General features: G+C 41.8%; 1 protein-coding gene across 1 annotated transcript; it reads left to right on the top strand.

Moving 5' to 3' along the window:
* Positions 1-343: 343 nt before the first annotated feature.
* On the top strand, positions 344-20,191 carry PDPN (podoplanin). The gene is made up of 5 exons (XM_077837289.1): positions 344-413; positions 13,886-13,971; positions 15,141-15,270; positions 19,307-19,345; positions 20,076-20,191. The coding sequence occupies exons 1-5, from the start codon at positions 344-346 to the stop codon at positions 20,189-20,191; spliced, it is 441 nt and encodes a 146-aa protein (XP_077693415.1).
* The last annotated feature ends 1,230 nt before the right edge of the window (positions 20,192-21,421 follow it).

The raw sequence follows: 21,421 nt of genomic DNA, 5'->3' as shown, positions 1-21,421 counted from the left end.
TCTTGTAACTTTAAACCTGGTCTGAGATCATAATTTTAGTGCTGGCCAAACAGAGTGCAGAGGGCGGGCCTGCCTCTTTTTTCCAAGACCACCTTAGATAGCCTCCCACCCCGAGTTAAAAAAAAAAATGCTGACTCCATTCTCAGTTACTTTTCTTTAGCTATACAGTTATCACGCTGGGAAAACCTACCCCTCTAGCTACTGCAGTCAAAGGAATATTTGGAACCCCAAAGTTTTTCCACAGTGATTTCTGCTTGTGAGTTCAACTTTCCCCCACCCTGTCTCTAAAATAATCAGAATTTGGAATAGTTTGATCCCAGGATTGGAAACAGAACTATCAAAGATGTTTATTCAAACTCAACTCCTCATCTTCCTCCTAGGGAGCATGCCCTTCAGGGCATTTGCTGAAGAAGGTAAGAAGAATCCTATGATGAAATTATTTCCAATGATTTGCTGTAATTAACACAGATTGTGTTGTTCTTATTCATTTGCAGCGGGACTGGTCTGTGTTGTTTATTAAGCTCTCCCTTCTGAATTCTTAAAAGCCACTGTTGAGTGAGTGTCTAACGTGAGAGAGACACGTCAAAGTTTTCAAACTGGTAAAGTTTACTGAGTGTTCAAAAACAGTTTTGATGCATGTTGCCTTTTATACAGGAATGCAAGGGAGTGGGAACTATTCTAAGCACTCAGTGAAAGCATTACATCAACAGCCCTTGGAAATGTCTCCAGTTTTACCATGTACTGTGTGCAAGAGGATACTGTCAGCAATGATTTAGTGTAACTGAAATTAAACACTGGAACCTTTGATACCAAAGTGATTTTTATTCAAAGAACAAATTCTTTGTAAGCAGATTGCGTTGTAGAGTTCAGTGCACTGTAGCAATGGAGGACTTTCGCACTACTTCACTTTCAAAGGGGGGTTGCTAATGCTGACTTCACTATAAACATGTTTGACTGTATTTCCGTATAAACAAGTGTTGTGACAGTTCTTGGGGAAATTTATGAAATGGCAAAAATTATTGATTAAGACAGGTTCTAAGCAAATGTAACTTGACTCTGAAATGTGCTCTGTGCCTGCTCAGGGGGAGTACATTTTGCAAACTATGTCTTTTGAATTTTAGGTATTAGAAGCATGAAATACTCTGCATTCTTAGAGTTCTTGGATTTTTTTAATCCAGCTAAAATGTGTAGGGGTAGATCTGATCCACTTACACTGAATAGTACCGTTAGTCCACAATGAGTCACATTGAAACTGATAAAACCATTCATTGAGTAATGTGCTACTCAATATAAATCAAGATATCAGTATCTGGCCAATAGGCAATTAACATCAATGGGGTTGCAGTGGTGTAAGATAGCGGAGTTTTGCCAACAAAGTTCTGCATGACAGGATAATATTTTTATCAAATGTGTTAATCATGCCCAGAATTTTCAAAAGCGGAAAATTATTTTGCAAGCTTTTGCTTTTGGGAAGCTACTTAAGGTATTGGACTAGATCCTCAGCTAAATCAACTCAGTTCTGTTGGAATCTGTGGAGCTATGTCAATTTATACCACCTGAAGACCTTGCCCACTGACTGTCACTGGAACTGCCGGCGCTTAGCACCTCGGAAAATCTGGCTCAAGGTGTCTCAAGTTGGGCTCCCAAACTTTACAACCACCCAAAGTCAGTGGACACTTTTGAAAATGTTTGCCTATTCCATTTTGTGTTCCCCAAGATAAGCACATATGGCTCAAATCTTCAGTACCCTGCACCTCCTCGTATAGTCCTTCACATCAGTGCAAAGTGTCAAATGGTATTTTTCTGATTGAGCATCATTTTACATTGGTTTTGTACTTACTTTTCACCGGTATAAATGACTACACAAGCTGCAGAGAAATGGTGAATCCGCCCAGAGCTGCTGTCCAATTTTAAATGCACCAGAGTATCCCACTGTGAAAAACGAGGCAGGGAGATATGTAACAGCTATCTGTAATTATCGTAACCAGTTTGGGGGATGTCAGAACTGTAGCTGAAAGAGGACTTTTTAGTTGTTTAAGAAAAGAAAAAATCCTTACTTTCTCTGAGCGCTGAAGCAAGACGTGTGGCTGTGACAGAGTGGGTGTTGTGCCCATCTCCACTGAATGAGTCACAATGCTACAGTTCAAACTATGTTAGCCAGAAACATGTTTAAACACAGCTCTTGCTGGCAAAGTGCTAACATGGTTTTCCTTGGCAGAATGGATAGAGCTGAACTCTGGTGACCTCTGTTAGAAGTTGGTTTACAGAACCGTGCTCTCGATGTGGGAGCTCTTTAATAGTCTAATCTGTCTGTCTGTCTATTTTGGATTAAGATTTTTCAGACACACAATTCCAAGTGGGTGCAGCACCACCGTTGGTTTAATCTGTGTCTAGTGTAGTACAAACACGACTCAGATGGGCATTTGTACCACGGTGTCATCTAACTTGTACCCATTAGTGATTATGGATAAACAAATCCCACAGGACCAATACAATTTCCTTGGCCAATAAAAACTAAGCTGATTTTGGTGGGGTGTGGGGGGGGGCGGACACTGTGTTAGGCAGAGTTGTGTCTAAACATAATTATTCTGACCTAAATTATCTGAACCTCTGGGCCTGCAAAACTGGCTGGAGATTTTGTGGAAAGGGACATTCCTTGTAAGATTTCTGGTACTTCTTGCTTCCGCTTAGGCTAGAAATAAACCTGGCATTGTCTCTTAGTGGCATTTTGGCCTTTCCATTTCTGGACCTAGACGGAATCAGGAAGGGCAGGTTCAGTCTGAGTTTGGGACAAAGTTTTAGAAAGATTCTTATATGATCTTCCCTCAAGCTACTTAGTGCCGCATATACCCAACCCAAGACCTGTTCTGCTCCTGGCAATATTCCCCTCCTATACTGGTAGTCCACATGATTCACTCTACCATCGAAGCAGGTTGGCAGTATCAGCTACTTCCAAATCTTTAAATCTTAGCCAAAGCCAGATGTGCACAAAGCATCTGGGGCCACTTGTGAGCCAGCAAGCCTTTAAAACATACGATTTAAAGACAGCAGCCAGTGCAGATCGAGCAATGGGCAACATCAGCAAAGATACAAATAGCTTTGTGAGGAAAATCTGTGAATCCTATGCGAACGGCCAATAATACACAAACATTCTCAGCCCCCGGATGCTCTACAGTACGTCGGCATTTCAAGACGGAAGTGTAAATTCCAGGGTGAAGAGACATACATGTGCTAGCTTGAGAGAGGGAAGCTGTGGCAGTGTAAGTAATGGGAGGAGTTAGCTGCCCTGAGTGCGTACCGAGCATCTTGAACAGGTACGTCCGAGGCATGGCTAACCGCTCCCACACAGTGCAGCTACACTCTGCTTACAGCGAGCTCTCATGAGTATGTCTCCTTGCGCTGGAATTTACATCTTGAAGTATAAACATACTCTTAGTGAACAAAGAGCTACGTAAACTTTTCCTTTGGCCTTTGTGTATATCTTAGTATCAGGGAAAAAAATTCCCAAATCAGTTAAGAAATAGTCTTCCAGTGGATATCAGCCCTCATTGCAGAGAATGGAGGTTGTTTGCTAGTCAACAATATCGGTCTTTCTCCTAACATCTTTGGTTCTATGGCTGGTTTTCTGCTGCAAAATAAAAAAAAGTTGTAATCTCTGAATAGTACAGAGTCACTTTTCCCACCTTGGCTTTGCCTCATATTCATGGCTACTGGTCATTTACATGTCAGTAGTTCTCCAGAACTCTGGTCATTTCCCCATGCATCTGACCCAATTAGAATATTACTTAATTTTGCAAGCATCCTTTATATGAGCAAAGTTAAGTGCAGTATTGGAAAGCTCAGAGGATTTATTTAGAATCAGCTGTTTCTTTGCTAGGCTGGCCCTACAGGATCAGACTCAGAGATGGAAAAGTGCTGGCCTTGTTCCTCTGGCTAGACCAGTCAAGGCAACAGAAACCATCTGCAGCGGGGTGTGGCGGCCAGATACACCAGCCACAGGAAATGTTTCTGACAGTTCAGCAAAATGTTGTCATGCAGCATGAACCACATGGAGCGGCAGGACGACAAAGCACGTTGCAACATAAATCAGGCCCCAACTGGATCCCATACTGTGCATCAGGAGCTTGCTTCCAACAGGAAGATGCTTTCTTAGGTTCACAGTGTTCTCCCATTCACCTGCCTTCAGTGCCAAAAAACCCACCAAATCCATATGTCAGTACATGTATTGGGAACCAGCACCAGGCACTCTAGGGTTTAATCGACACAAACTGCATCTTCCTAAATAACAAAAACAAAATCAGGGCAGCGCCTTTCAGAATGTCACTGCAAAGCCATATGTCATGCCATGATTTTCAGTTGCAAATTACCATTAAGAATTATAAGAAAAAGGAGCCAACGTCACTCTGAAAACAGCCACACAATGGTTCCAAATAGTCCACTGTTGCCCCTCCTGGATTTTATTCTGCGTTTCATGATATTTCATATTTTTGTTAAAGCCTGAGCTGCTGGAGTCATGTGTGTAAGTGAGAACTTCAGCTTCATTTTTAAAAAGTCATTTCCTAAGTTGCAGAGAAAAAACTTGAAAATGTGACCCCTACTAGCTCAAAATCCAGAAGGTATATAAAAAGAACCCCAAATGTATTATTTTTCAAAAGGCCATGATTTTTAAGCTAATATGATTATCTGGGGGCCTGACCCATGATTTTTCAGTGTCCAGGGTTGGCAATAATGTGGAACCAACCAAGTGGGTTACAGATTCTTTGTACTTAAACTCTTAAGCAACTGACTCATATAAGAACATCAGAACAATCGTACTGGGTCAGACCAAAGGTCCATTTAGCCCAGTGGTTCCCAAACTTTAACAACCTGTGAACCCCTTTCACTAAGATGTCAAGTCTCGCAAACCCCCTCCTAAAAATGAATATTTCCAGGGATTTTCTCCTTTACCTGAGTGTAATTCATAAAAGCAGTGATCGTGGAAATATAAAATTTGTTTTTATGACATGCTTATTACAGATAATTTATTATTAATTATTTATCATTACGGTATTTTTATTACATTTATGTAAACAGCAACACTCTTCCAAGATCTCACTTTCCGTAGCTTGTATCACTTTGAATAAGCCTGTTATAAGAAAAGGCTCCTACGTTTCATCAAGGAGTATCAGATGTGAAACAGCATGAAGTATTTAAGAAGCCAACTCAGAGTTCCTCCTATACAAGCATTCAGGTCTTGAGCAGTCCAGGCAAAAAACGCACATTACAACAAAGCTTAAATTTGTTCTTCATAATAATTTTAAAAACAATACTAGCTGTCTATTTAATTTTAAAAACAGCAAAAAAAATCCACCTCCCTTTTCATTTCTTATAAGGAGTCTTGAAGTTTAAATCTCCTCAGTGTGATAAATATGCTTGCTTTGATCTGCTTAGCTCTTGGAAGTCCAGCGGCTCTGGGCTGCTGGCCCCGTGCTGCCCGGGGTTCCTAGGGACAGCTCTGGCCGCCATTAGGGAATTTTTTCCCAAGAACCGCCTGTAACATTTCACGAACCCCAGTTTGGGAACCACTGATCTAGCCCAGTCTCCTGTCTTCCAACAGTGGCCAATGCCAGGTGCCCCAGAAGGAATGAACAGAACAGGTAATCATCAAGTGATCCATCCATAATAGAAGAAAATAACACACTGCACTTGTAGAGAAAGGTGAGCAGAGGTGGTGGGGTTTGGATCTTGTTCTGGATTAGGTTTAAACTGAGGCTGAAACCAAATCCTGGACAAGGAGATTGGATTTGAAATCTAGAGAGCTGCTGTTGTGTGATTTTGTTCTCAAATGTCAGAAACCCTGTGAGATCAGATGTTTTTGTGAGTTTTCCACCACTTTGAACTTAAGTCTCTCCAGAAGTGGCCATATCAGAGCAAGTCCCAGAAGATAGGCTCCTTGCAGATTCAGAACTCAAACAATAAAGGGCAAAGGTGGGTCCATGCCCAGGGATTTGAATCTCAGACTCATGGGGGTTAGACCTGTGGTAAGTAAAGGATATATAGGGATCACTTTGCCCACTACCAAATGGCAATCGTCTCTGGAGTAGAATGAACGAGCTGCATATTACACACATTAACACTATGAACACAATAGTTTATGGCAAGAAGTGAAGAACGCTGCCTCCAAAGGGGAATTTCAGCATGGAGAATGTAGTTACTTGAGGTGGAATTTGGTATGGACACTTGGGTTAATACACCCATTCCTACAAACAATTCCGTAGGGTCTTTAACAGCCATAGGTGCTCAGGTGATAGGTTTTTTTACATCTCATCCAGTAAAAGTCACCTGCAGCACCCCTCAATAATGTGCTGGGGGTATTGCTTCAGTGCATTAATCAAAGGGAACAGTGTCACCAACAGTGTCCCAAATTCCACTTACTACAGTTTCTTCTGGCTCCTAAGAAGTCTCCCATCCGAGTACTTACCTAAAACTTCTTTTGAGGTTTGGATACATTTAATCAAATTGAAAGTTCCATTTTTTCAGCATGAACTAAATCTGTGGTAGCATTCATAAACTGCAGTGTCTGCAAAGTAGGCTACCACATGATATTTAATTATAACATGACATGATGGGGAACTGTTGGTTTGGCGCTGATTGAAACACAAGCACTCAGTTAGCCCATAATAGTGGGTATGATATTTCCTGAGCTATCTCAATGGCCTATATGAAGATTTCACTGGGGGTATTATTAGACACAAATAGATTTTCCTTGGTCTAACTTTCTGATCCCACATCATTGGTGGTGGCTTCTCTCAAACTTTCATCTTTGATGCCTCCCAGACTTAGCCCTCTGGTAAAGAACATTTTAAATAAGAAGTGACTTTGCTCCTAAAATCTGAGAATAAACCTTAAGCACCAAAATTGTCTGATGGCATAATGGAGATGATTAAGCCAGCAGAGAATTTGACCCTACTGGAAGCATGACAAGCAGGAAGGATGACATTAACCATATTGTGGAACAAATGCGGCTCTAGATTTTCTAGTACAATCCAGTTCTTAAACAGCTCTGTTAAATGGAGAGGTGTTTCTTCTTTCTTAATAGCATAATTTTCATGCCACACAATGACACAGCCTTAAAAATTAACATGCACATTCATAAAACTTAATATATCCTGCAATTACCATTTTAGTACAAGAAGTGACATGCCAGCTCTGCTCCTTTAAATTAAATGTACAAAGCACTAAATAGAGTTGCAAGGCCTAACTCTGGCTTTCGTTCTATGCACGTAACAAAGAGCAAAAGCTGGCCCCAGACCTTTGGCAAAAACTATCCAAGCAACATTTTGGAGAGTGGCATGGTGAATATACTGCTTCCCATCTTGGAATCGTGTACAGGTTTCTTTGCTGCTATATTTGGCTAAGAATGCCACAGTTATATCCCGCAATATTTTTTCAAAAGAAACTTTTATTGACCATAAGGTCTTTCCTTCCAGAAGCAAAAACCAGGGTAGTTTAGCTCCAGCAACATGTGTCTCAACAACTAATGGGATAATCTGCCAGTTTTGCCACTTCCACTAGTTTCGTAAATAGTTTCAGGACCTAAAAGTTACAGTCTTTTGAATATTAACAAGAACTTTATATGTGGAGTGAAGTTTGAGACCATGGAAGTTGTGAAGCAGGTGACCAGTTTGCATCCAGAGCTAAACCTAGAAGTTGTGAAGTGCCACAAAAACCAAAATAAAAGAAACTGGTGAGTTTTGCTCAACTCTAGTTGAAAATAATGTTCTTCAAAAGCTCCTATTCTCCCCCCCACACACTTTTTCCTAATCAATCTTGTACTAGTTTGTATCCAGTAGGTACCAAATACTTTGGGGATGGAAAGAAGCCAGGTTTCCCCCAAGCTAAGGGTAGCATGTGTAGATGGCTGTCCCTTGGCTTTCATGAAAATCTATACACTGTGTGATGCAGTGTGGACTGCACCTTCCATGGTTTCCTGATGTGACTTACAGTAGCTTGATAGGACTTGACATGGTGAATGCATGTTATTTTACATTACAACATAGAATAGGTATAGAAGATATTCTTATGTGGTGGATCAGTTCCCAGATACTAGATGAGGAGGAGGGTTCCCACAGACAGCATTATTTCATAGGGCTTCAGTAACTTATATCAACCCTTTAACTTTACAAATATAGATTTGGGACATTACTCAAAATGGAGTAATTACATTAAAGATGGTGTAGATAGCAGTACTGCCGGGCTGATATGTTAACTACTTCCAGTCTACTACCTCTGTAATGGGAAAGGCATGACATGTTGTATATGACATATCCCTAAGAAATGTACAGTTATGATCAGCTTCTAATCTAATCATGGTACTTTGGCAGCACCTGAGTACAGCTGTGGCAAAATAGCAATATCAATAGAAACTGTGTGGGGAAGTCAGTGAAATACCTGTCTAGTTATTTGTGGGTACCAAGCCATTACTTCTTCGGGTGAAGAGAATACCATGTCCATTATAAGACTAAAATCTGCTTCTGGTATCTCCCACCAAAACTGACAGTGGGTTTCTGATCTGAAAAGGAACATTCATATAAACACATGCATTGAACTTAATCTGAAATCTCAGGGCTGTGTGTGCAATACAGCTACAGGTCCATATTCAGATTCTATATACGCGGGTGCAACGTGGATTGAAATCAAGGGAGTAGTACCCATTTCTTGTTAGGTTTGAATTTGGCCCCCAGGCTTGAAACAACCCACCTTACCTGGATCGATCAGTGTGGGCATCTGAGGCACACTCACTGGTTCAATTACATTTAAAATTCAAGTTGCTTTGACTCTGACAAATGCTCCGATGCTTTTAAATCCTGAGAGTTAATCACTAGGTAATGATTGCCGATTTCAATTAATGAATGTGAATAAAGTAACTTGAATTCTAAGATGCAATGACCCCACTGACTGTTTTCTGTGTGACCCAGGTAAATTGTTCGAAAGGAGTGTATTCTCCTTTATATATACACATATATATGCATGGTCATATGCAGTCTCGTGTTTTATGATGTCAGCATATGATGTGAATAAATCATAGAATCATAGAATCATAGAACCATAGAATATCAGGGTTGGAAGGGACCTCAGGAGGTCATCTAGTCCAACCCCCTGCTCAAAAGCAGGACCCATCCCCAATTAAATCACCCCAGCCAGGGCTTTGTCAAGCCTGACCTTAAAAACTTCTAAGGAAGGAGATTCCACCACCTCCCTAGGCAACGCATTCCAGTGTTTCACCACCCTCCTAGTGAAAAAGTTTTTCCTAATATCCAACCTAAACCTCCCCCACTGCAACTTGAGACCATTACTCCTTGTCCTGTCCTCTTCCACCACTGAGAATAGTCTAGAACCATCCTCTCTGGAACCACCTCTCAGGTAGTTGAAAGCAGCTATCAAATCCCTCCTCATTCTTCTCTTCCGCAGACTAAACAATCCCAGTTCCCTCAGCCTCTCCTCATAAGTCATGTGTTCCAGACCCCTAATCATTTTTGTTGCCCTTCGCTGGACTCTTTCCAATTTATCCACATCCTTCTTGTAGTGTGGGGCCCAAAACTGGACACAGTACTCCAGATGAGGCCTCACCAGTGTCGAATAGAGGGGGACGATCACGTCCCTCGATCTGCTCGCTATGCCCCTACTTATACATCCCAAAATGCCATTGGCCTTCTTGGCAACAAGGGCACACTGCTGACTCATATCCAGCTTCTCGTCCACTGTCACCCCTAGGTCCTTTTCCGCAGAACTGCTGCCTAGCCATTCGGTCCCTAGTCTGCTACGCACACACACAAACCATGCTACGCACACACACAAACCCCCTATGCCTTTACACTACAGAATGCTGCTTTTCAGATTGTATATTCTCAACTTGGACAGAGAAAAAAACAAAGAAAAAGCCTCTTCCAATTTTTGTTAAGGTGGATTCTTTAACTGCCTTTACCTAAATATTCCCATGACTCACAGGGAGTGAAACTCACCACATGAAGAGGGGAAGACCAAAGTCTACTCACCATTTATATCCTACTTAAACCCTATTTTGAGGGCTGAGGTGGGGCACAGGCTGTGTGCTGGCTTTGCACACAGGGGTCTCATTCATTCAGGCCGCAGGGAAAGTCAAAAGGTGGTTTTGGTATCTTCTGTCTTCTAAAGATTCTTTGTTTTTCTTGGAGGTACCTGAGAGACATGCTAACTGACAACTGTCATGCAACTCCTGCCCATTCTCTTGACCTACACAACAGGCATACTTTGAAAGTAATCAGAAGAGGCTTTTCCAGTAGGTTGTCACACCATGATAAACAGTGAGCCATGAGCTCATCTTTTCATATGTGGGCCATGGGATGTCTAAGCATTTGAAATATTTTCAAAGCAATACTGAGCTTTCAAAGACACTGTGTCTTGTTGTGGTGTGAGAAGTTGCAACCCAATAGCAGTTGGGGGCTGTGAACTGGAATGCATCCAGTTGGAATTGGCAATGCAAAATGCACTGATTAAACTACATCTGCACCAATCTACAACTGAAATAACAATGACCAGAGATGAGCCAGTGGTAGGAGGGAGTCATGGTTCCAAAGGGAATGTTTATGTTTACAAATGGCTCAGAAATAATAACGGAAATATATGTTGAACTGAACTGCTGCTTTCTGCAGTGGTTCCCCCTAAAACCTGGATCAGCTTGGGTGAAATTGTATCTGTACACATGGTCAGTAATGAACCAAGCCCATGCACTACTTAAGTCCCAATTAAGCCCCCTTTTGAAGACTTAAGTGATGAATGGGCTTTGTGCTGAACACTTGCATGGGGTGAATTTCATTCCCTGTGAAGATAGTTTCCCCCCAAATTTGTTCAAATAATATTTTAAACTTTGGAATGCTTGAAGGTGAAATCAGATTCCTTTTCCAAGAACATTTTTTCCTCTCCTGTGTGCTCACATTGGTTTGTAATCAAAAGATTACTTGTTAGTCAGACTACACATGCTGGTTTATTACTGTAAGAGCATTTGCAAGCACTGGGCCTTCTACACTGCTTTTACTACTGTAGAGGTGCTTATAAATACTGTACTGCCCCAGTTATGTGCGTTTCTCCAGTATGACTCTTGTGATAAAATCCTGGCCCATTGTAGACAATGAAAAAATTCTCATTAACTTCAGTGGGGCTGGGATTCCAGGCTCGTTCTTCACTGACTCAGGGTTTGTCTTCACTACGGAGCTAAATCGGCACTGCTGCAATCGATACAGCGGCATTGATTTAGCGGGTCTACTGAAGACACACTCAATTGATGGGAGAATGCTGTCCCATCGATTTCTGTACTCCACCTCAACAAGAGGCAGAAGCAATGTCAGCGGGAGAGCATCTCCCATCCACATAGTGTAGTGTGTACCCAACAGTAAGTAGATCTAAGCTACATCGACTTGAGTTATGCTACCAGTTGTAGTATAGACCAGGCCTCAGATGGAGTTCATTCCTTGTGTACAATAGTATACGAGTGGGAAATCCATTTAACTACGTTGGTCACTATGTATTGAGAATTAGGGTTGACAAACTTGACAGAGTATGAAGTTTTCCAAACCTCTGTTTTTTGGGGTCAGAGAACTAATGAGAGTTTACAAACCCTGTTTGCCTGTAATTGAAACCCAAAAATGAATAATAGATTTTAAGGCCAAAAGAAACCATTAGATCATCTAGTCTGATTCCTTTATAACACAGGCCAGAGGATTTCACCCAACTTCCAATGTATTGAGCCCAATGTTTGATTATCTGCCAGAAAGGCATCCAGCCTTGATTTGAAGACATCGAGACATGGAGAATCCACCACTCCCCTTTCTTTGTAGTTTGTTTCAATGGTTAAATCACACTCACTATTATAAAATTATGCTTTATTTCTAATTTGAATTAATCTGTCTTCAGCTCTCAGGGATTGGTTCTTGTTCATATGCTTTTTTTTTTTCTTTCCTAGATTAAAAAGCCTTTTAGTCCTTGATATTTTCTCTCCATAAAGGTACTTATATACCATGATCAAGTCACCTCTTTATCTAATCTAATCTAAGATAAAGAGATTGAGCTCTTTAAGGCTGTGCACTATAGAAATAACTAATGCAAACATACAGACAAAGACAGATTTCCTATACTAGCTCTGGCATACAATATTGGATTATTTCACAGCCCCTCATGTCTCTCTTTGTGAAGCTCACTAATGCTCTACTTGTTCTGCTGCATTGTTTCCTTTAGGCGTCCGTAGTATCAAGTAATTCTTAAGGGCTGAAAGCCGTTGCACTGCCAACAGAGTAATTAGTTTCCCTGAATGGGGTTCTTGTTGAGCATGTAGTGAACTTCTTTCACTTCCCATGTGGGGTTTTCCTCCATTCATTGGTTTTCTCCATCTGTGCTTATTCTGTGACTAGTGAATAAGGGATGTTTTTTCAGTTGGGACTGGGATTATAACTTTAACTGATCCTCACAATTTGCGTTGTTGAACTCTCAAGCAGATGTTTCTTGGTTTACATACAGTATATACAGCATCCTAATCCAAATATTGTACTTTAAAGGCATTACTTTGTAAACCCAAAGAGGGCCAAAGACAAAGTATTTTAGTCTGTATCTGCATTTAGACTTTCTCTGTTCAGTAACTGGATTTTTCTTTTTAAATATTTGATGTTTGGTAGACATTTCAGATCTGGAGAAATGCCTTTATTAAATATTTTATGGTTTAGATCTGCTCCGGGGAAACATTTAATATGTATCAGTATTTGCTCTTTTGGAGCTTCTTCAAAAATAGAAGAGAAAAATAATCATCAAACACAATTTTTTAAAAATAATTTAGATAGAAAAAGGATTTTTACAGTATTTTCCAACACAAGAATGATATTAGATTATAAAATCACTGGGGCAGCTCTTTTTTGTTATGTGAATACAGTGCCTAGTAGGGATGTAAATACTGTTTAAAAAGTTAACTGTTTAAACGATTAAAAATATTTTGTTTAAATGGTTAACCGATCCCACACGGCTCAGGCGGCTCCAGTCGGGCAGTGTGGCTGGGTTTAGTGAAATAGTTAGGACAACTGTCTTAATGAAATTATTTCTTGATAGAGACATTTCTAATAAATGCACTGCAGCTCAGACTGGGGGAATATATATATATAGTACAGTATGTATTCAAGGAAAGAAGAACTGGATATGGAAATCAGTGAGTAATTTAGAGATCACTCCACAGCACTTGAAGAAATTTTGTGCAGAAACCAGATGCACACTGAGCACCTCCATCAAGTGGTAACAGGCAAACACAATCTAATTTAGAATTAAACTATACCTGATTAAACTTGCTTCTAGGGACTTGTGTTTGTATTGTCCTTAGTGGGGAAGTGCAAAACCTTCCCAAACACGTCTTTGAGAGTCCTCTTCACAGTTCAGTGCTCTATCAGATTAATTCCAATGGCACAACAGAGCAGCTGTTCATTATTACTTTAAGTCAATCACAGGTGAGTTTTGTTTCAGCCTCCAGGGACCTCTCTAAAAAGCAAAATCGTACTTCTTCCATGTTAAGGCAAGCATCACGAGTTCCGTTTACACAGTACCTGGTGGATTCAGCACCTCTGGCCAAAACTCTAGACAAACTTTAAACATTGTTAATAAAGGACAGCTGACTTCTTGGCCAGGATGCTTAATACAAACCAAGGACCTAGGCCACAAGGTTAAACCAAAGTATATTGCAAATATATGTGTGTAGACATATACATACCGATAGTTTACCTCCACTGCCATATCCATCTATCTCATGTTGAATATACTTAATTTGGAAAATGTTCAATTTAGCCATAATAAGTGATCATCAACTGAATCCCTAACTCATTTTCTGTGTTTTCCTTAGCAAGCACAGTTCCACTGGAAGATGAAATAGTATCAATCGATTTCAAAGACAGAAATGACTCAGAGGTTGAAGAAAGGCCAACTCTGGTGGGTGTCTCTTAAACTGAGGATCTTCAAACCTAGCTGACACTGTATTCCTTGTCGTCTTGCTTTGTCTTTTGAGCTCGTGGCTTTATGGCAATAAGTGATGATTTGTTCCAAAAATAAAGGGTGGCCAAATACCAGTTTTTTGCTTTGCAAAAGTTTGGGTGGAGGAAGATGAAGCTGAAAATAATTATAACATTTGCTGAATTTCACAGAATATTCAGGGCTTGCTATGCACTGTCTTATACCAGTTCTACCCTAGTGTGCCTCCATTGGCTTCAGTGGAACTGCACTGATGTAACACAATGGACAAACAAATTTGTAAATTTCTACAACACTGGGTAAAACACCCCTTTCCCTGCCTCTGCATTGGCAATGTTTTGCTGTTAGTGACTGCTGGGGCAAGCAGTTCTAACTTTCAGTTGCATTGACTGTTGTTCCTTTACAGTAAAGTTGAAGTAGTGACAATGAACAAAAACCCAAGGATTTAATTTTTCCCTTTAGAAATCGATGAACTGGCATATTGTCTTCTATACTGGAAATACTTCCCCACAGCTGCGTTCCTAAAAGCTGGGCTTTAAGGTGGACATAGCTTATAACTGATCAGTAATTCAGCATGTGTTGTTCACACTGCAAATCCAGACAGTCAAATATAGGCTTATATTATTAGTATTAAAACTTGTAGAACATACGACAGCCAAACAGGGCTGTTTCTTTTCTGTCTTTGTTTCATACACTTCTTTTTTGTGAAACCTAGGGCTTGATTCTCAACTAATCTTGGGCTGGGGATAAGAGGTACCTGGTTGTGGCTCCCTGATCATGTGGCTGCTTCTGACCCAATCCTGAGGTAGATTAGAGCAGCCTATAGCTGGCCTGCAGCATGGTCACACTCCATCCCCATCAACCCATACACAGGAGGATCTGCAGGCAATTGCATAGAAGACTGCTATGCTTTCTATATGCCCACAGGAGACTCCCCCAAATTAGGGCAGTAGGATACCTTTTCACTCCCTCTATGCAGTTCACTCTAAAACAAAAAGAGCAAAGCTGACCACAGAATCCACACATTGGACTTTATGCAGGAGAGGAAATTAAAGTTCTGCCTTTATATATAAATGTTAAAGAGATTGGGTCTTACTTCGTCTTTCTCTTTTAACATTCACTCCTCCCAGTTGCCTACAAGACTGCATACCATAACAGACCTGTTCCCCTTAGAAGAGCTAATGACCACAGAAAGTGCGGTCGCCGATAATGAAGACAGTGAGAACTCTACTGATCCAGATGTTGTTGAAAATTCTGAAGGTAGAAGCCTTTACTTGTGATTTTTAGTTTTAATAGACTGTAAATTATGTTCACTGAGGTTCATGAACCTGTCAAAGCCAAGCTGGGCCCATTCATGGCTTTGCACTGAAATCCCATGAATTCCACTTGCAACTGAGTTTTGCTTTGGCATATAAGGTTTGTTTCAAAATGGAAAGTCAAAGCGGAACTGGGAGGGCACACGTCTAGCCTCGGTATAAAATAGTTCCACAGATCCCTGCAAAGCAAATTTCCTACAGTTGTCTAGAGCAGCCTGGCCTTGGGCTCTGCTTTCCTAAGTACCTGTAACCCCCCACCTCCCGAACTGCTGTTGCTCACGCAAGCAGTTACTGGAGATGTCACTGCCCCAGGTCACTCCCTGTTCTACCTGGATGTTGGAATAGGCTCTATCTGTTGATAAATAAGAAGACATTAAGTTAACTACAGTCCTCAAACAAAATTTCTGGTTTCCTGGTTTCTTTCTCTGCTTTTCTATGCTGCAGCAGTTGCATATCCCTGGATAGAAGATCAAACACATTTGTTTAAAAATGTATGTTCTTCTGTCTGCTTGCCTGATTCTTTGTCTCAGCTGCCAGCCCGGGCATCTCTTGAGTTTGTTCATTATTAAATAACAGAAGCAATGGTAGCCAACTCTGAATTTTACAGAGGGAGTTTCAGACTCACTTTCTAAAGTACGTGTGGGTGATTTGAGATCACTTTCCTCTAGGAAAAAAAACAGCAATTGTGTTTCATCTACTTCTGATTGCTAGTCAAGTAAGGCGTTAATAACACTGGCTAGAGAAAGAGATTGTGCAGCCTCTGTACAAACTTCCCACACACAAACTCTGGCAATGCATTGCAGTTCCAATCTTCAACACACTAGTTAGTTCAGGCTTGGTTTTTTATTAAGTAGAGACTGTCACTCATGCCAAATTGTAGCAGATTATGGGGTGGATGCAGGCAATTGACTCCTTGGAATTAATATGTGGTGACCAAATTATCTGGCCCCAAGTTTCTGGAGTTCAAAGACATATGCATTAGTTAAGCCAATGCAACATCAAGTTCCTATCATTTTATTTATATACAGAGCCACTTTTTAATTATCGAAAGAGGAAAAAAAAATTGGTATCAGTCAAGTATGAAAAAAAAGTCTACGCCGTTTGCTACACAAAGAATGTCTGTCATTTAGGTCAGAACACCTTTTGTATTAAAAATCTTCCAGTCCAAAATAAAAGCTCTTTCCCAACAACCATAATGCTTGTACTGTGCTCGCTAAATGCTTCTATTCAAGGATCTTACAGTGCTTAACATTAATGAATATACAACACCCCATTCCAAGGTGGGTAGTGTTATCCTCATTTTACAGATGGGGAAACAGGCATAGAGAAGAAAATTGACTTGCTCAAGGTCATGCAGGACATCAGTGTCAGAACCAGGAATAGAACCTAGATTTCCTGAGTCCCCAGCCAGTGCCTTAACCACAAACCATTCTGCCTCATAACAGCTGCAAGCCCTTTATAGGCAATCTCTCTAGTCACCTAAATGAGAGACCCCTTCCCTAAATTAGTGCTGTTCAGAATTTAATACCCAAAGAATCACTTTTTCATCAGGTGCAGCCTGAGACCCACCAATTAACTGCAGCATGATACCCTGAAACTGCACAGTGACACTGGGTCAGTATTCAACAATGCTGCGTCTCCGGCTCCGCTTTCCCCAGTGTCCATTGAGAGAGGAGAGGTCTCCCCTTTCTCTCTCTTTCCTCAATCTTTTGGGCACAGAGGAAGGAGATCTCCTGTCTCGTAGCAGCTAAGAGGGGATGGGGAGGGTTTCTCTGTCCAAGCTGCTGGATGGCAGGGATTGTTTCTCCTCTCCTTCTTCCTCCCCACCCCACCCCTTTCCTGGTTACTGTTCGGGGGGGAGCAGGTACATCCCAAGGGGGAATGCACCTCCTGGCAACAATCACACTGTCTGTGAGTTTGATCAGCATTCCTCCACAGGAAGCGTTCTTATAGTCAATGTCTTAAAGGCCTATGGGCTCCATGAAGATAGCATTCAGGGCTTTGAACAGTCACAAATGGGTTATCACTGATCTACCCTATTTTTTTTTGGTGCCTTTCATGTTAAAACTAAAGAGGAATGATTCTTCCTCTAAAGAGCTCAGGAATTGTGAGAAGGAAAAGCTCATGTATTATTATAAACATTTTCAAGTGCCATAAAATATTATGGGTGTGCTCAGCTGTCCAAGGCATCAGTGCCCAGTTTGTGCCAAAGAGCACAAATATCTTCCCAGTGTTTTACTTTTTCTGTCAAGAGACAAACAAAGCCATTCTAAAAATGACACATTTTCCTTAAAACATTGGCATTGTGTCAAAGCATCCTACTGCTGCACTGTCAGATTGCAAGCCAATAACAAGCTGTGCAGTACAAACTCGGGGGGTGGGGGGGGTTGGCTCCATGGAGTGCAGATACTGTAACAGATATGTTCAGGTCAAACAAGCTCATGGCATCCAAAACAAATGTGCCTTCCTGTCCGGTTAGGCATAAATCTAAAGCAGAATCTAAAATAAATAATGAAAGAGTAATGTCTCTGGGCTCAAGCCTCAAACAAATCAGTCCAAGTTTGACTAGCCCACTTAAGGATCCGATATAGGAATCAAAATGATACACCAAAATGATACACAAGGAACTACACTAGTTTTAATATCCGGAACACTGATCACTTCCCTGCCTGTTTGTTGTCCTGATTTTAACCAGGCAGGTGTCACTCTGCAGTTAGGTTAGCTAAGATATTGCTATTATTTATTATACAAAAAAATTGTGTTAAAAGAACATTAAGGTTGCAAAGTCAAGCACTCAGAAGTTAGGAAAAGCCAGAGTTAAGGTTATCTGTGAAATCTAATTTATAGTGGTTTTACACCAGTGTAGCTCTATTGATCTCAGTGGGGTTGATCCTGATTCACACCAGTCCAAGATCCCTTTAAATTTCAGTTTGTCTTTGGGCTGGCCTACACTGACAAGTTAGGTCAACCCAGAATTGAAAAATCCACACCCCTGAGCGACATTGTTAAATTGACCTAACCCCAGTGTAGACTTGGAAGAATTCTTCTGTCAATCTAGTTACCACCTCCTGGGGAGGTGCATTAACTATAGTGACAGGAGAAATCCCTCCTGTCACTGTTGGGCAGCAGTTCTCAATCCACGGCCCAATTAGCACACAGCTACGGCCCAGGTCAGCTGTGTGCTACAGGCTGCAGGCTCTGGGGTCCCGGCTGCCCTGCTGTGCGGCGGGCTCTGGGCTGCCAGCTCCTCACTGCCACATGGCCCCACATGGCAGGGCTCAGGGTCCAGGCAGCCGGCTGCCACCTGTCCCTATGCAACAGGGTCCCAGCGGGATCTGGGGTCTGGGCAACCGGCTGCTGCCCGGCTCCACCCAGCAGGATCTGGGGTCAGGGTCCTGGCTGTCGCTCAGCCCACTGTGGTGGGGTCTGGGGTCGGGGTCCTGGTCCTGGCTGCCCCCCGGCCCTGCACATTGGGGGTTGGGGTCCCCGCGCAGCAGGGTCCGGGTCCCTGGCCCTCACTGCAAACACAGCTCTCTGCTCCTGGCCCCACCCTGTGAAGGGGTCTCTGGGTGGAGGGTGCTGAGCATAGGGGTTCATGGAGCGGTTTAGGTGGGGGGCACTGTGGTTCTCACTCTGCGGCCCACAGTGATAAACAGGTTGAGAACCACAGCTGTAGGGAGTATCTACACTGAAGGGCTATAGCTGCCGCTGTGCTGCTGTAGCATTTTACGTGTAGACAGAGCCTTTATTTCAGCCGTGATGCTCCATCCCTTCACAACTCCTTCTACTCTACACTCTCTGTGTGCTCTCTGTTTACAGTCACTCCCCAATTAACACCCTATTAAACTGCACACCTGTAGTGGTTTCATTCTCAGACCCGTTGTGCTGTCGTTTTTATAACCTCCCCTACAGTGTGACATCATGGCATGAAGACATAACAGTCACCATATTAAAAGGTTATTTTGGTTCTTTCTTTCCAGACGAAATGGGTGGCGAGCCAGAGACTCCAAAGGAGAAAGGTAAGTAACAAAATTGGCTGTAAAAGGAGTAGATGCACTTAAATCCCAGATGATATACGGCTATGCACTTTTAAAGGCTTTAAAGGGCCTGTCTCAAAGCCCATTGAAGTAAATGGACAAACTCTCTTTGACTCCAACAGGCCCAAAGAAAGTGAGCAAGGAAACTGCTAAACCGAAATGACATATTTTCAAATGGTTTGCAATATTGTTGTAGGCGTTAGTCCCAAGGTACTAGATAGACAAGGTGGGTGAGGTAAAATCTTATATTGGACTAACATCTGATGGTGAAAGAGACAAGCTTTTGAGTTGTACAGAGCTGAAGAAGAACTCTGTGTAAGCTCAAAAGCTTGTCTCACCAACCAGTGCTTAATATGCAATGAAAGAGGTGCAGGCCTCAAGCAATTTTTTTTCTTTTTTTTTTTTACTTTCATAACTGATGCGGCAAGCCTGGAAGTGCTGGGGCTCTGAACGGCCGAGCGTAGAGGTGCCGGGGCTCATCCCTGGCACAAATTAAGCATTATCACCAATAGAGTTTGGTCTAATAGGACCTGTCATGTCTCTCTAAACTGAAATGACATATTTTAAAGTTCACAGGATTCAGAGAAGATACCCCAGGAATCGAATGTGACAAAAATAATTCCATTTTATTACAAAGTATTAGTACCTCTTACTATCCTGCCCCACAGTTATGTGGAAAACATGCTAACATCCTATACATTTCCCCACTCAGATGGCCTGGCAACAGTTGCACTGGTTGGAATAATCGTTGGAATCATAATAGCAGTGGGAATCGTTACTGGAATCATCATTGCCGTCGTGAGGAAAATGTCGGGCAGGTACTCGTAAGTAGATTACTAGGCAGGCTTTGTGGCTGGAGGCTGCTATATCTCCAATCTCAGTGATGGACACCCTTCAAAAATTCAAGATCCAGTGCAGTCTTTCCATTGATTTCAAAGGGTGTGGGATCAAGCCCCAAGTTTGACTATTGGATTCATTCCAGATAAGCAGCCAAACATTCAAGTAGTTTATCTGAACCCCATGAGAGACCAGAAAACTCACAGGAATGGGCCCTAATATTTCTAGCACATCTACTATTGGACATAGCGAAACACAGTTTGGGACTGCCCCTTATCGTGGCATTCAGTGCTTCTCATTCCAGTTGTGGCTGGAAAACAGAAGCGAAGGGGGAAAGAGGGGAAAGAAATACCCAAGCTTTAAAAAAGTTTGATCAGCATCCACTTCCAGATATTAAATCATAGAACCATAGGGTTAGAAGGGACCGCAAGGGCCATCTACTTTAACCCCCTGCCAAGATGCAGGATTTGTTGGGTCTAAGCCATCCAAGGCAGATGGCTCTCCAGCCTCCTTTTGAAAACCTCCAGTGAAGGAGCTTCCATGACTTCCCTAGGCATCTGTTCCATTCTCCTACTGTTCTTACAGTTAGGAAGATTTTCCTGCAATTTAATCTAAAACGGCAATGCTGTAGTTTGAATAATTTACTTATTTATTGGTGGTGCTGACGGAGGGTGTGTCAGTTTCTTTCCTTCACTCCTCCAACTGGGTCATCTACAATCCTTAATCATTTATACAGTAGAGACACAGTTAGTCAGGCAGGGGTGAGCAGAGACAAGAAAATGTACTCATTTGCTGACCTGCTTCTTGTGACAGTCAGTCCCCAGCCAAGGAGCCTTAGGAAATGATAAACTGATGCTGTCACAGCTGTCGGAGCAGACTTACCAGAGTTAAAATCAGACTGAGGCATTTTTCTCTGGAACATGCCTCTAACTTCTCTTTAATATCTGTTTTGTGCAGGTTTCACTCAGTGCATCAACCTGTGGCAGAGTAATCTGTCTCATGCTGGTATCTACACGGGACCAGATGCTAAGATGGGGTTAACTGGCATAGCTCCAGTTCACACCAACTGAGGATCTAGTCCTGTCTCTCAGCTTTAGTGTTTATAAGAACATCAGTACAAATCAAAGGAGATGGACCCAGCGGGCTGTCTCCCTTTAGTCTATTTTTTCAGTTACTTAAACTATGATCTAAATTTAATACTTTAGTTAATTTTTTTAAACC

The sequence above is a fragment of the Eretmochelys imbricata genome, chromosome 18, assembly GCF_965152235.1.
Source record: "Eretmochelys imbricata isolate rEreImb1 chromosome 18, rEreImb1.hap1, whole genome shotgun sequence".
Taxonomy (NCBI): Eukaryota; Metazoa; Chordata; order Testudines; family Cheloniidae; genus Eretmochelys; species Eretmochelys imbricata.
Note: the sequence above shows the minus strand (reverse complement) of the source record. Positions and strands in the feature narration are given on the sequence as shown.

Coding starts and splice junctions, on each gene's coding strand:
- PDPN (XM_077837289.1), top strand. CDS start 344: ATGTTTATTCAAACTCAACTCCTCATCTTCCTCCTAGGGAGCATGCCC. Junction 414..13,885: donor CAGGGCATTTGCTGAAGAAG/GTAAGAAGAATC, acceptor TGTTTTCCTTAG/CAAGCACAGTTCCACTGGAA. Junction 13,972..15,140: donor TTGAAGAAAGGCCAACTCTG/GTGGGTGTCTCT, acceptor CACTCCTCCCAG/TTGCCTACAAGACTGCATAC.